The following is a 15,354-nucleotide window of genomic DNA, read 5'->3' as shown; positions in this document are numbered from 1 at the left end:
GAGCTATAGGGAGAGGCTGAACAGGATGGGGTTGTTTTCCCTGGAGTGTCGGAGGCTGAGGGGGTGACCGTATAGGGGTTTACAAAATTATGAGGGGCGTGGATAGGATAAATAGACAAAATCTTTTCTCTGGGTTAGGGGAGTCCAGAACTAGAGGGCATAGGTTTAGGGTGAGAGGGGAAAGAGACCTAAGGGGCAACTTTTTCACGCAGAGGGTGGTACATGTATGGAATGAGCTGCCAGAGGAAGTGGTGGAGGTTGGTACAATTGCAACATTTAAAAGGCATTTGGATGGGTATATGAATAGGAAGGGTTTGGAGGGTTATGGGTCAGGTGCTGGCAGGTGGGACTAGATTGGGTTGGGATATCTGGTCGGCATGGACGGGTTGGACCGAAGGGTCTGTTTCCATGCTGTACATCTCTATGACTCTAACTGACATTTTGGAGGTATAATTTAGCTTCAAAAGCATATTAATACAATGAATAAACAAACACCTTAATAAAAAATTGTTGTAAACTGGGACATTTGCTGCACATGCAGCTCTGTGTGTGATATGAGGTTACTCTGAGATAAAAATCTGAAGAGAATGTGCACCTGCAAACGTGTGGTTTACCTTTTCTTGCTCAGATGCTCTCATGCAATGTAATACTTCCCCCACAAACTAGCACAGTGTTTTCACTGCTGTTACATGTTTCTAGTGCTTTCAGTGTGCAAAATAAGAGGGCAGTGACACAATTAAAGTAATTAAATGTGATACAAAAACAGAAATTGTTGGAGAACCTCAACACATCTGACAGCATGTGCGGATAGAAAGCAGAGTTAGCATTTTGGGTCCAGAGTTAGCATTTTGAGTCTTCAGAACTGCTTTTAGCTAGAAAAAGGTGGCATTTATGCTGAAGGGCAGGGAGGGAATGAATGATAGCTTAATGATAGTTGAATGTGATTGCTACTGTTTTCATCAACTTTCTGACATTTTTGGAGATAAAAGACTATAAGGCATTGGATCAGAAATTGGCCTTTCATCCTATCAGTTCTGCTCTGTAATTAAATAAGATCGTGGTTAATCTGATATTCCTTAACTTCACTTTCATAACTTTTCCTCATAATCCTTGATTCCCTGACTGTTTAAATATTTATGTACCTCAACCTTGAATATTCATCATGACCCAACCTCAACAATCCTCAGCAGTAAAGAATTTCACAGGTTCATTACCCTCTGCAAGAAGGAATTTCTCCTCACTTCTGTCTTAATTTCCTAATTTGACAGTTGTACCTCTGCCTTTACACTCTCCTTCAAGGGGAAACAAACTTTCTGCACCTATCCTGTCAAGCCCCCAAACAATCTTATTTGTTTCAGTAAGGTCTCTTCCCATTCTTCTAAATGCCAGTGAGCAAAATGTATACGTTTCAGAGACGAATCTGTAGATGAATTGATTACTCCAAGGCAATTAACATAAATCACTCAGTTGTTGCAACCACCTGATGAAGGAGCAGCGCTCCAAAAGCTAGTGCTTCCAATTAAACCTGTTGGACTTTAACCTGGTATCATGTGATTTTTAACTTTATACTGGACAATACTTTTGTTAAGTGGATTGTATGGAAACAGTTTGCAGGGAATGCATTCGTGGTGATTAAGTAAACAATCACATTTCTGAATCAAACCATCAAATTTAGTTTTGTGGGTAGTTGCGTTAAAAATAAGTTTTTCCACCATCCTCATGACTTTTTAAAATTCAAACATAAAGCAAGAAGACTTTCTGTGATTATAAAAATATAGTTTTACTTTGGTCTTCCCTGAAAAATATTGCTCAATGTTGCAAGCAATATTTCTTTTAAAAAATACGAAACATAAGAAAGAATAATAAGAATAAATGGTTCCCAAGGGGAACACTGTCATTTTGCATTTAAAAGCAACCTTGAATCAACCTAGACTAAGAGGATGAATGTTTTCCCTCTATTTTGGTTGTCCATTCATATTGAGTCTGGAATGTCTCATAACAAGAGGATACAAAACTGGTGAAACAACTCATTACTTGACGAACAACATAACAGTCAGAACTAGAACCTACACAGATAGGTTATCACTTGTGTTGTGATAATGAAGATGAATATAGTGACTTGTCTAAGGGCAGGGTCATAGCATTTTGTTGCTAAAACATTAAGGAAGGTTACATTGTAAAAATGTACTGTATTTTCTGTTACTAATCTTCATGCCACAATATCAAGTTTGCAATGAACGATTTTCAACTATCTGATTTTTGTGAGACATGGATCTTTTTAATGTGCTTCTGTACTGCAAGAATTCCTGGGAATTTTTTTTTTAAATGATCTCTATTAGAATTTCTGAGAAATAAGTATTTTTGAACAGGGAAAAGGACAGAAATATTGAGCTCTCCTGCTGCTTCTGGCCCTGAACTGGGCACACTGGTCCTATCCCAACCTGAACACATCCCTGGGTCCTTGTTATTGGGTCCTGGTGTACTCCACTGTCCTGGACCCTGACTTTGAATATCCTGTGTCTGGGAATAGTCTCTTCACTAATTCTAAATTACTTAGAATCTACAGCACAGAATAAGCATTTGGCGTTTTTTTATGCTGCACATGGGTCTCCTCACCAACCCGCCCTCCCTTTAATTAAACCCATCTGTAAAACCTTCCATTCTTTTCTCTCTTATGTGCTTAACTAGCTTCCCCTTAAATGCACCTATGCTATTTGCCTCAACCAGTCCTTGCGGTAGTGAGTTCCACATTCTAACCACTGTCTAGTTAATGAAATTTCTCCTGAATTCCCCGTTGGATATAATAATGTCTATTTTGTACTTACAGCTTCTAATTTTGGCATTTGACATTGCATTCTGTGGATCATGTGTGTATGCATTGGAGGAAGAGTGAGAGATGGGGGACATTAACGTTTCTTACATCTGTGTTGGGAAGAGACATTAAAGATGGCCCGAATTGTCTGAAGCAGGACAGATTTGTGTGTTGTTAATTATTTCCTAAAGTTACGATTGCTTCATTTGGAAACAACAAAATATAATCAAGATCTAAACAGCCACATAGCAACACAGAATAAGAGTAGTAATTACATTTTATACTGTACACTGAACAATATCTTGCATCTTTTCTCTCTAGGCAGCTCCCAGAGCACAACGTTCTGCAGATTGACTGACCAGAAGTGCACATTACTTGGTGCAGGTAATGGGCTTCTGCAGAGATGTCCTGAAACAAAACAAAAGGCAGTTATGTAAAAATATATAAAGTAAGATCAAAACTGAAATGGGCTTGACATAATTATACAAGAATTATCAACATAGAAACAGCCAGTCCACACTGATGATTATCATCCACACAGAAATATTGAATGTTAGAGTGCACCAAAAAAAAGCTTCTGACCCATTCTTCGAATAACTGGTTTAATTTTCTCGTTTGCACTTTTTTTTGTTACATTCCGTTTGCGCTATTTTAGCCAAGTTAGTACTGTACCTGTATATTTTGAACAGGTTTGCTATTAAATTAAGAAAACAGATGTGGGAATGTAGCATACAAAAAGAAATTCTTCAATTTCTGGGAAAGAGCTCCATGGACAATCAATAGGCCAATATTTTGAAAAGCAAGCAAAACAATTCATGTTAACAAACCGTTTTAGAAAACCTATGCGGTTTCTCTGTATATGTTTGCTCAAAATTTTCCATCCCCCCCTTAGCTTTTGCTGCTGACAGTCGTTTATGTTTCATCAGTACTGCATATTAGATGTGGTTCTGGTGGGCTACTCAGATACTGAAACTATGTCACGCTCTGAAAATTGCATCTCAGGCTCCATTAGTTTTGTACTCAGGTACTAGATAAACTCATTCTGCATTCTCTTCCTGATGGGGGTTGGGTGGTGGTGGAAAGCCAAATCTTACATATACCAGCTTTTTGACAAAAGTATGTGGTGCTTTGAAATTTTTCACATTTTGGTTTGTTTACCAACAACGTAAGTGTACTGTCTTACAATGGGGGTGTCTTTAAAATGTTGTTCCCGGCTCACACATGGAGACTAAATGTTGGGTGGAGTATTAGAGGCAAGCTAATACTGTACATATGAAACCAAATCCTTTAGGATATGAGAAGGAAAAATAATAAAAAGTGAACATGTCTACAAAGAAGTTTCATTGAGTTTGACCTTGCAATCAGGTGCTGCAAGGTACATAAGATAATTAGTTTAGGGACTTGATTGTCTCTGACAATAGATGTTCTGCATGTTACTGTTCAGCACAATGTCAGGAAATAACAAAAACTGTGGTGAATAAGTTTTTTGCTGGGGTGCAAGCTGCTCAATAGAAAACTTATTGTTGCAGCATCAAACCAACCTTGCCACTCGTGAAAGGAATTGTTGTGTGTCTCTACCATGGCTGCTTGAATCACAATGCCAGTTCTATCGTAAATCAGAATATTGAAAATTACTCACAATGTGCTTTTTTTTGTGATGTCTGTTAAAGTCAGCAGCATGAAAATAGCCATGAGTGCTCCCAGACAGAGTGTGAGCTTGGAAATTTGGTAAGGAAGGAAGCTGGCATTGTGCGGGAGGAGATCCAGCATAAACAATTGACAGATTAAAAACTAAAAAGATTATGTGACAATAAGAAGTAACAAGTGAGGAACTAGTGAGCACTACCTTTCTAAACTAATACATTTTAAGCAAGGTTTATTACTATAAGTACGGTGGGTTAACTGTTATCAATATTTTTTATCAACATTGGTGAACAAGGCTTATTTGTGTTTGTAACATCTATTAGTGATAATAAGCTTAACTGAAAAATACATAAAAGTCAGGGCTGCTCCAACCTTGATAGTATGCATCCTGCGTAATGTGGGAACTTCAGGACCAGTTCCGTCTCCCGGATAACCGTTTCTGGAAGATGCGGCATCAGTTGCAATTGTGTGAGTACCAGCTGACATCACTATTGTGCATCTGTGGAGCTAAGAGCTATGTGGAACGCATGTTGATCGAATCAGTCACTCCACATCTTAAATGGATGAAGGGAGAGGGGGTTAGGTGAACTCTTAGCAGTTAAAAAGGAACAGGCAGGTAGTGCAGGAGCCCTGAATGCATCCCACTCTTCAATCAGCATTCAGGTCTGAACACTGAGGACAGTGATCTGGGAAGTGCAGCTTGAGCAAAGTCCATAGAGATAGAGTTACAAGGAAGGCTGAAAAAGCCACAGTGATAGTGATTCAATAGTTAGAGAGCAAAAAGGTATTTCTGTAGCCAGAGATGTAAATACAGGATGTGCATTGCCTCCCTGATGCCAGGATCAAAGATGTCATTGAGAGGCTGCAGGGCACATTGAGGGGAAAAAAATGAACAGCTCGCAGTCATGGTCCACTTTGACATGAATGACCAAGGCGGAAAGATAGATGGGGTTCAGCAATTAGGATTCAATTGGCTAAGTAGGAAACTAGCAAGCAAGACATCACAAATCTGTGGATTGTTGCCAGTAAAACGTGCAAGTGAATAAAAAAAAAGGGAGCATAAGCCAAATGAATGTGTGGCTGGAAATATGGTGCTGGAGTGATGGCTTTGGAGTGGTTCTTGGGATATTGGGACCGACTCTGAAGGAAGTTGGACCTGCACAAGCTGAATGGCTTGATCCTGACTGGAGTCGACACTGAGTTCCTTGCAAGTTCCATTTTGCTAATGGTATAGGAGCCAGTTTAAGTTAATTCAGTAGGTGCATAGCAACCAAGAAACAATAGCAGAGCATCAAGGTGTGCAGAACACTGGGAGAATTAGATAGCACAGCATTAAGGAATAGTAAAGTCAGAGTAAGGGAGAAAGTAATAAAATGTAGGCCAGAGTTAATGTGAATGTAGGTGAATGCACAGGATGTGGCAAGTAAAATTGGGGGATTACAGGTGCAGAGTATCGTGTAGAAACATAACATTGTGGAATGAAAGATCATTAGGGATATGCATGAATGTAAAGCTGAAGCTACAATCAACCATGGTCTTACTGCATGGTGGAGGAGGCTCAAAGAGCTGGGTGGCCTACTCTTGTTCCTTGTTTTTATGCTCATGAGTTCATAAGACCTGGATCAAATAGGGCATGAACTGGGTATGCAAGGTGATCAGGGAAGATAGGAAAGGATGAAAAGGGGAGGCTAATGCTAGTAAAGAATGCATTGCAATGCTGGAGATACAGGAAGTCCTGAGGGCTCAAGGATAGGATTATTTTGGCTGTGGCTCAAGAGCAAAACGGTCTCATTACATCATTCAGTGTTGCTTAATACGGGCCAATAATGGTGGGAAGGATTTGAGGGAGAGATTTTCAAGGAATTTACAGAGAGCTGCAAATTATAGGGCAGTTACAATAGGTAACTTTAAGGAATTGAATTTAGACTGGAATAGCAGTAGTGTAAAAGGCAGTGTGGGACAAGAAGTGGGATTTCAGGCACAGTCAAAGAGTGTTCCCTCAAAATGAAGGGTAGGACAGACAAAATCACACACTCGCTGATAAAAGAGAGGAAAAAATTAACATAAAAAAGAAATAGTATGTGTAAGGCAGATACAGAAATTGCTGGTGAAACTCAGCAGGTCTATCTGCATCTGTGGGAGAAAGCAGAGTTAACGTTGAGTCTAGTGACTCTTTATCAGATTGCCACAGTTCTTTGTTTCATTTTTCTGCATGTGACAGAAATGTGAAAGAATATAATTGAGAACAAGGCTGAATATAGAGGATTCAGAGAAGAGGTGACAAAACAAGTAAGAGAAGCAAGGAGGCAGTTAACATAAAAGGGAATACTAAAGTAATCTAAAGGATTTCAATAGTAGAAGATTGGTAATAGGAGGAGCAGGGCTGAAAACTGAGATTTACACTTGGAGGCAGGCAGTATAGCTGAAGTTTTAAATGAAGTTGTATCTGACTATCAAGGAGGAAGATGCTACTCAGGCGAAAGAGATAAAGGAGATAATTCTGACACTTGAAGGATTTTAAATTGGAAAGGATGGTATATCGCATAGCCAATCTGTACCTTTTTAAAAATTAACTCATGGGATGAGAGAATTACTGGCTAGGCCAGTATTTATTGCTCATCCCTAATTGCCAAGAGGGCAGTTAAAAGTCAACCATATTCATATGGGTCTGGAGGCACATGTAGAGCAGGCCAGGTAAGGATGGCAGTTTCCTTCCCTAAGTGGCATTATTGAACCAGAGGTTTTCTTTCATGACAATTGACCCATGGTCATTGTTAGGCTCTTAGTTCTACAATTTTCTTTAATAAAATTTAAATTCAGTGGTGGGATTTGAACTCAGGTGCCTGGAATATTACCAGTGTCTCTCAATTAATAGTACAGTGATAACATCTCTCTGCCATCATTTCCACATCTTAAGGTGAATTGATACCAGGACTAGATTAAATACATCCCATGATATTCAAGGAAGTCAGTGTGAGAACTTTCAGTCCTCCTTAGACTCAGGACTGGTGCCAGAGGACTGGGGAATTGCAGTTGTTATAGCCTTGCTTAAAACGACTGTAAACTTATGTCCAGCAATGTTTGGTCCATCAGTTAAATTTCCAGAAAATGGGATTTTGGACCCAGTTGAAAAACTGTTCAAAAAATACAAGTTAATTAAAGAAAGCCAGCATGGATCTCTTCAGGGCAAGTTATGGTTAACCAACTTGTTGGAATTTTCTAAAGGTGTAGAAGAAGTGTTAATGAGGGCAATGCAGTTAATATTTATAGCGCTGTAGTTTAGGCAAAGACTGAATGGTATTATTTCTAGACTATTGATCCAGCAACTCAGGTTTTATGGATCCAGTTTCAAATCCTGCTACGGCAGATTGTGGAATTTGAATATTTTTAAAAATCTGGAATTCAGTGTTTAATGATAATCTGTGATTTGATGTGCTTTTGTTTTTAAAAGGGACAGGGGTACATTTAAGATCACTCTGAGTAGTGTCAAGTGGGATTCCAGTGAATCAATGATCACACAATTTGCAGATGGTCATTTGGAGAAGGGTGGGAGGTGCTTCTGGCATTTGACTTTTGACAGAATACAAAGGCCCAGAAGAACACTATGCAGCGACAGAAAAACAGAAACACTGAAAATAGGAGCTGGAGGAGGGCATTCCATCCATCAAACCTGCTCTACCATTCAACATGATTATGGCTGATTCGTTATCTCAGTATTCTGTTTTGGGGGAATACTGGTTAGGTGCATAATAATTTGGAGTGGCATAATGGCTAGTACTGCTGCCTTCCAGCACCAGGGGACCTAGGTTCAATTCCACCCTCAGGCAACTATCCATGCAGAGTTTGCACATTCTCCCCGTGTCTATGTGGGTTTCCTCCGGGTGCTCCAGTTTCCTCCCACAGCCCAAAGATGTGCACGTTAGGTGGATTGGCCATGCTAACTTGCCCACCCCCATAGTGTTCAGGATGTAAAGGCTAGGTGTATTAGTGACAGGAAATGTAGGTGTGGGTGGGACACTCTTCAGAGGGTCGGTGTAGACTCAATGGACCAAGTGGGCTGTTTTCACACAGTAGGGGCTCTATGATAATGAAGTAAAGTTTTTTAAAAAGGAAACTATCCAAAGAATTGATCTTGCTTTTATACCCATTAAACCACCTCATGCAGTTTAACAAAATAATATCAGCATGCGTCATATTAATCCTCTCTGACATCTCTGAGAATGTATTGTTTATTATTATTTGAAAGGAGTTGAACAAAATATCATCACATATACAATGCATTTCAGTACAGCGACATTCTTCTGATACCCCCCTCAGGCATTCAGCTCAGTCTTGGAATCTTACTCACTGAGCCAGCCAATAGTTATTCAAAACCAAGCATCAACTCCACCCTTCCACAGTCACATGATCAGCTTAATTACTATGCATTGTATCTAATTGTATCAATGTACAATTGAGGAACACGGATAGGCCCTTTGGCACCTCGAACCTGTTCTGCCATTTGATAAAACTTGCGTGATCTGATTGTGGTTTGAACTCCACTTTCTTGCTTGATCCTGATACTCTTTGACTCTTTTGTTAGTCAATGATTTGTCTACCTCTGCCCTAAAAATATTCAATGACCCAGCCTGCACCCATCTCCAGGGAAGAGAGCTCCACAGACTCACAAACCTATGAAGGAAAATAATTTCTCCTCAACTCCATTCTAAGTGGGAGACTCTTATTTTCAAACTGCGTCCCTTAGTTCTTCCGCATTTGCCATCAATACTGTCAAGTCTCCTCAGGATCTTATAGGTTTTAATAAGATCACTTCTTATTCTTCAAAGCTCCAATGCCCAATGTCTCCTCATGAGATAACTTCCCTGTCACCATCAGAAGGATCAGTTGAGGCAACCTTACCTAAACTGCATCTAATGCAATCAAGTGCATTCTGAAATAAGGAAACAGAAACTCTGACACACTAGTCTGGTTATGGTCTCAGTGAAACTCTATGCAACTGCAGCAAAACATCTCTACTTGTAGGATCAGAGGAGCACAAGTAGGCCATTGAGGCCTTGAGCTTGCTCCAACATTTTAGATTATGACTGATCACTTACGTCAGTGCCAAATTCCTACGCTATCCCCATATCCTTTGATTGCATTAGTATCCAAAAATCTATCAATACCCATCTTTAGGATGCCCAAGATTAAGCTTACATAATCTTCTGGGCTAGAGAATTCTAAAGGTTCTGAGTGGAAAGATCTCTCCTCATCTCAATCCTAAATGGGCCATTTCTTATTCTGAGACTATACTATCTAACTCTAGACCATCCCTCCACCCCAATCAGAAGAAATAATCTTTCAGCATCCTCTCTCTTTAGGAAATTTGTAAGTTATGATGAGACTACTCTTCATTATTTAAGACTCCAGAGAATTCAGGCCCAGTCGTGTTGAACTCTCAAAGGACAGTGCCACGATCTGAGCCATCAGTCTGATGATCGTCCATACCGCATGGTCTATGGAGAGAATGCTCTTCCTTAGGTAAGGTCACCAAATCTACAAGCAATACTCTAGGTGCATGTCACCAAGTTTCGATATAATTCAGAACCTTTACTCTTATACTGAAGTCTTCTTGTGATATAAACAAGTTTACTTCTATTCCTCTCATCGGCCCTTCCTTCTAGCCACCAACCAGATTCATTCCTCCCATTGACCAACCAGATTGTACACTCTACCTGTCTTCACCTATCCCCACCTCACAACCCTGCCCCCGCCACCCCCTTTATCTGCAGCTCCCCTTACATCCATCCCCAGTACTGACGAAGGGTTACACCCAAAACGTTGACTTCACCATCTCCTGATGCTACCTGACTTGCTGAGTTCTTCCAGCCGCCCGCCATCCTACCTTGGAATCCAGCATCTGCAGTGTTTTTGTCTCCTTCATGAGCAGGCCCACCATCCCAAAAGTGCCTGTTATTGAACTCTGGCACTGCCCAGACTGTTGGAGCTGCCAGATTGATTTGCAATTCCACAGGGTGGGACTCAGTGAGGGGGTGCCGTCCAACTCTCTAATACTCAGCCCCTCCCACAGCACATTATGGCTACAGGGGAGGCTTCTTTCCGATCTACTGGCTTATCGCCCATCCACGTATTTTTCTGACCCATTTCTCAGTGCCTAAAACAGTGTTTAAACTTCCTGCACTAATCTCTTAATGGCAGAGGATTACCCGGCACACTGCATGGATAAGAAGTGAACATGTTATTGCACGCAAGTAACAAAGACTTTCTGAGTTCCGGCCAATTTGAATAAATGGATCTCAACTTGGTGGAGGTCTGTTTCAATACATGATCTACTTTGCGTGATCACCACCACATTCTGAAGGTCAGTTGGGGATAAATAGCAAATGCTGGCTTTTCCAGTGATGTTCAAATCCCATGAAAGAACTATTTAAAAGATCCATTATGTATTATGACAAGGAAATTCAAAATACTCAAGCCTATTACGAGAATATCTGCTCTGATACACCTACACTTTGTCAGCATTCAGTATCCCATGTAAAAAGCAAATACGTTTAAACCTAGTGGTAGTTGGAGAACAGATAGACTTGGAGAAATTGTAATTGGAAGCAGGAACTTGCATCTATACAATACCTTTCACATCCTTGGAGCATCTGAAAACACTTCATAGCCCAAAAACTTGCATGTATATAGATGTGCAGGTTAGGTGAATTGGCCATGTTAAATTGCCCATAGTGTTCAGGGATGTGTAGGTTAGGTTCATTAGTCAGGGATAAATATAGGATAATAGGGTAGGGGAAAGGGTTTGGGTGAACTACTCTTCAGAGGGTCGGTGTGGACTCGTTCGGCCAAAGGGCCTGTTTCCATAGTGTAGGGATTCTATAATTCTATGTTTCACAATATCCCAAAGCCCTTCGCATCTAATTTTTGAAGTGTAGCCATTTTTTGATTTGTGGGAAAGCATAGGAGATAATTTGTACTTAGCAAGGTCTTGCAAATAACAAGAATAGATTGCAATAGAATTAATGACTAGGTCATAGAGTCATAGAGTCAAAGAGATATACAGCACAGAAACAGACCTTTCGGTCTAACTCGTCCATGCTGACCAGATATCCTAAATTAATTTAGGCAGATTTGCCAGCATTTGGCCCATATCCCTCTAAATTCTTCCAATTCAAACATCCACCCAGATGCCTTTTAAATGTTGTAATTGTACCAGCCTCCATCACTTCTTCTGGCAGCTCAGTCCATACACACACCACCCTCTGTGTGAAAAGGTTGCTCCTCAGATCCCTTTTAAATCTTTCCCTCTCACCCTTAACCTATGCCCTCTGGTTTTGGACTCCCCCACCCCAAAGAAAGGACCTCGCCTATTTACCTTATCTATGCCCCTCATGATTTTATAAACCTCTATAACGTCGCCCCTCAGCTTCTGTCACACCAGGGAAAATAGCCCCAGTGTTTTCAGCCTCTCCCTGTAGCTCAAACCCTTCAACCCTGGTAACAATTTTGCTGATCTTTTCTGAACTCTTTCAAGTTTCACAACCTCCGTCGTATAGCAGGGAGACCTGGTTACATTAATGACATTGCTGGAGGGATAAACACTGCACAGGACACAGAAGAACTTCTCTGCTCCTATTCTTCTCAAAAAAAAACCTTTATATTCAAAGAACACTTATTACCAATACTCTTGTGGGAATGAGCATGGTTCATCAGTGAGACACTGAATTATGGTATGTAGAGAAACCAGTTATTGCTATATGGATTGACTAACAAATGACTTCTTATGTAAATCTTCTGCATCCTGCATGATCAGTAAAAGCCTTTTGATGTTTAGAATACTTACTTTCTTTAATTACTGGTATTACTGTCGGCAGTGGTGCAAAAGTCGATTTTCAAGGTCTCAAAAATTGTTTCAAAAAGAGTGGGTTGTCTTATAAAACTTGAACTGCTTGAGTTGTAGGTGGTTGTCATTTTGAGATTTGAAATAATTCAATTCAGCTCAAATAAATAAGACTAAATCGATATAACATGTGTCATGAATTACTCTTCACCATAATCATAATGATTTTAAAAAGCTTCCTGAATTCACGCTGAATCACATTGGATATGTGATTCCACTGTAGATCAGGGTCTGTACTTCCAATTTCAGAATCTCCCTCCTTAAAAAATAATTAGCTTCCTGTCTATTGATTGAATTGGGATATTCCACAATTTTGAATGATCAAATTACAGTTTGTGCATGAATAGCATCACATGATTTCTTGGACATAATCACATAAAACACCAAATGGGACTGAGTACATTTTTCCATTCTTCATGAAAGGTTTTTTTTCCGTCAAATATCCACCTATTCAATTTGGCAAGAACACAATCCCCAAATAGGTTGATGAGGCACATATCCAAAGGTTGAACTTGGATGTGAGACCTTTGGTAGAACTGCAATCATTAATCACACGGAATCTAAACATGTTAAGCTGCTTGCTTTGAGTAAGTCATCGAGATGCCACATATTAACAATCCACTAAATTACTCAATTCTCATTCATCCAATGGTTTTTAGGGACATGCAGAAAAGTTCCTTCAGAGAACTTGATTTACAGCATGGGCTTTACCTGTGAAAATTAGCACTCGCTTTGATTTAATTTCTGGACTGATTTGCAGTGTAAAATGATTGATGCAAATACATATTACAGAAAAATAATGATGAACAATATTATCTTGTTATGTTAACAGAATTATGTGTCCAAACCACATAATCAACAAGTGATAAGATAAGGCTAAGGGATTCCATAATCAGTATATCAGATGTAAGCTCTGTAGTCTTGTTAGATCCAGTTGTGAGTGGTTGTAGACAATTGCTGGAGGAGGACACTGCACAATATCCCCATCCTCAAATAATGGGGAACCCAGTACAGCAATGCAAAAGATGAGGCTGAGGCATTTTCAAACGTCTTTTCCCAGAAGTGCTGAGTAAATGTCCATCTCAGCCTTCTCCTGAGTCTCCAGCAATACAAATTCCAGTCACTAGCCAATTTGATTCACTCCATGTGATATAAACAAATGGCTGGAGATACTGAATATTGCAAACGCTATGGGATGATAACATTCTGTCTCTAGTACTGAAGACATGCTCTCCAGAACTCACCACACCCCTAGCCAGGTTGTTTCAGGACAGCAACAACCCTGGCATCTACCTGGTCATGTGGAATATTTCCCAGGTATGTACATTAAAACAGGACAAATCTAATCTGGCCAATTACTGCGCCATCAGTCTACTCTCAATCATTAGTGAAGTGATGGAAGTGTCATCAACAGTGCTACCTATTGCACCTGCTCAGCAATAACCTGCTCAATGCGCCCAGTTTGGGTTCCGCCAGGGCCACTCGGATCCTGACCTCATTACAGCCTTGGTTCATACATTGCATTTTGGTACATAAAACAAGGGTGTGGCTTATACAATTAATGGTAGGACCTTGGGTAATGTTGTAGAACAGAGGGACCTGGAGGTACAGGAACATAATTCCTTGAAGTTTGCGTGGTTAGATAGGGTGGTTAAAAATGTTCAGTTCTTTGAGTATAGGAGTTGAGAAGCCATGTTAAGGTTGTACGGAACATTGGTGAGGCCTCTTCTGGAATACTGTGTTCAGTTCTGATCAGTTATAGGAAGGATATTATTAAGCTGGAGAGGGTTCAGAAGAGATTTACCAGGATGTGGCTAGGGATATGTAAGGTTTGAGGTGTAAAGAAAGACTGGATAGACTGGGACTTTTATCACATTGGAGTGTAGGAGGTTGAGAGGCGACATTTTAGAAGTTTATAAAATAATGAAAGATATAGGTAGAGTTAATGGTCATTGTCTTTTCGCTAGTTTGGGGCAAAGCAAAACTAGGGGGCACATTTTTAAGGCAAGACGAGAGAGATTTAGGAAAGACATGAGGGGCATTCTGTGTACACAGTGGGTGGTTTGGGAGTGGAACAAAACTTCCTGAGGAAGTGATGGATGTGGATACAATTACAAAGCTTGGAAGACATTTGGATAAGCACATGAAGAGGAGGGATATGGGCAAGGAACAGGCAGGTGGGACTAGTTTAGTTGGGGATTATGATCGGCATGGACTGATTTGACTGAGGAGTCAAATTCTGTGTTGTACAACTCAATGGACAAAGCAGCTGAATTGCAGGGGTGAGGTGAGAGTGACAGCCCTTGACATCAATGCTATGTTTGACGAGGTGTGACTTTAAGGAGCTCTAAGAAAACTGGAGTCCACAGAATCATGGGCAAAATTGTTGACTGTGTGGAGTATTATAGGCACAATTGGAAACGGTTGTGTTTGTTGGAGGCCAGTCATCTCAGTAGGAATTCAAGATAGATAATCTTAAATCACACCTCTGGGTTAGGTGGGACTTGAACCCAAGTGTTCTGGCTTAGAGGCAGAGACATTATATCTGCATCAAAGAGGCCTCAATTCCTCAGAGTAGTGTCCTAGGTCCGACCATCTTTGCCTGCTTCATCAATGACCTTTCCTTCCAGCATAAGATGGAATGTTTGCTGATGACTGCACAATGTTCAACTTCTCAAAGTCTGTCCACTACCTACAGGGCACAAGTCAGGAATGTAATGGAATGGTCCCCACTTGCCTGGATGAGTGCAGCTCCAACAACACATAAGAAGATTGACACCATCCAGCACAAAGCAGTAGATGCATGAAGGCACCACCACCTGCATGTCCTAACTTTGAAAGACATTGGGGAGGTATTGGGTTAGTGATATTGTTGCTAGACTGTTGACCCAGAGACCAAGGTAATATTCTGAAGACCCTGATCCATATCCCTACAGCAATTGATGAAATTTGAATTTGAAGAAAAGTGGAGTCTGATGATGACCATGAATCTATTGCT

General features: G+C 40.4%; 1 protein-coding gene across 2 annotated transcripts in view; it reads right to left on the bottom strand.

The window, feature by feature from the left end:
- LOC122547311 (interleukin-20 receptor subunit alpha-like) overlaps positions 1-15,354 on the bottom strand; it is a 42,399-nt gene that overhangs the window by 17,550 nt on the left and 9,495 nt on the right. For both annotated transcript variants that reach the window (XM_043685959.1, XM_043685963.1), the window contains exon 3: positions 3,088-3,220. In XM_043685959.1, the coding sequence (XP_043541894.1) occupies positions 3,088-3,220 (133 nt within the window). The remainder of the gene's footprint in view (positions 1-3,087; positions 3,221-15,354) is intronic.

Source organism: Chiloscyllium plagiosum, chromosome 3 (genome assembly GCF_004010195.1).
Source record: "Chiloscyllium plagiosum isolate BGI_BamShark_2017 chromosome 3, ASM401019v2, whole genome shotgun sequence".
Lineage (NCBI taxonomy): Eukaryota > Metazoa > Chordata > Chondrichthyes > Orectolobiformes > Hemiscylliidae > Chiloscyllium > Chiloscyllium plagiosum.
The sequence above is the reverse complement of the archived record's forward strand: the minus strand, read 5'-3'. Positions and strand labels throughout refer to the sequence as shown.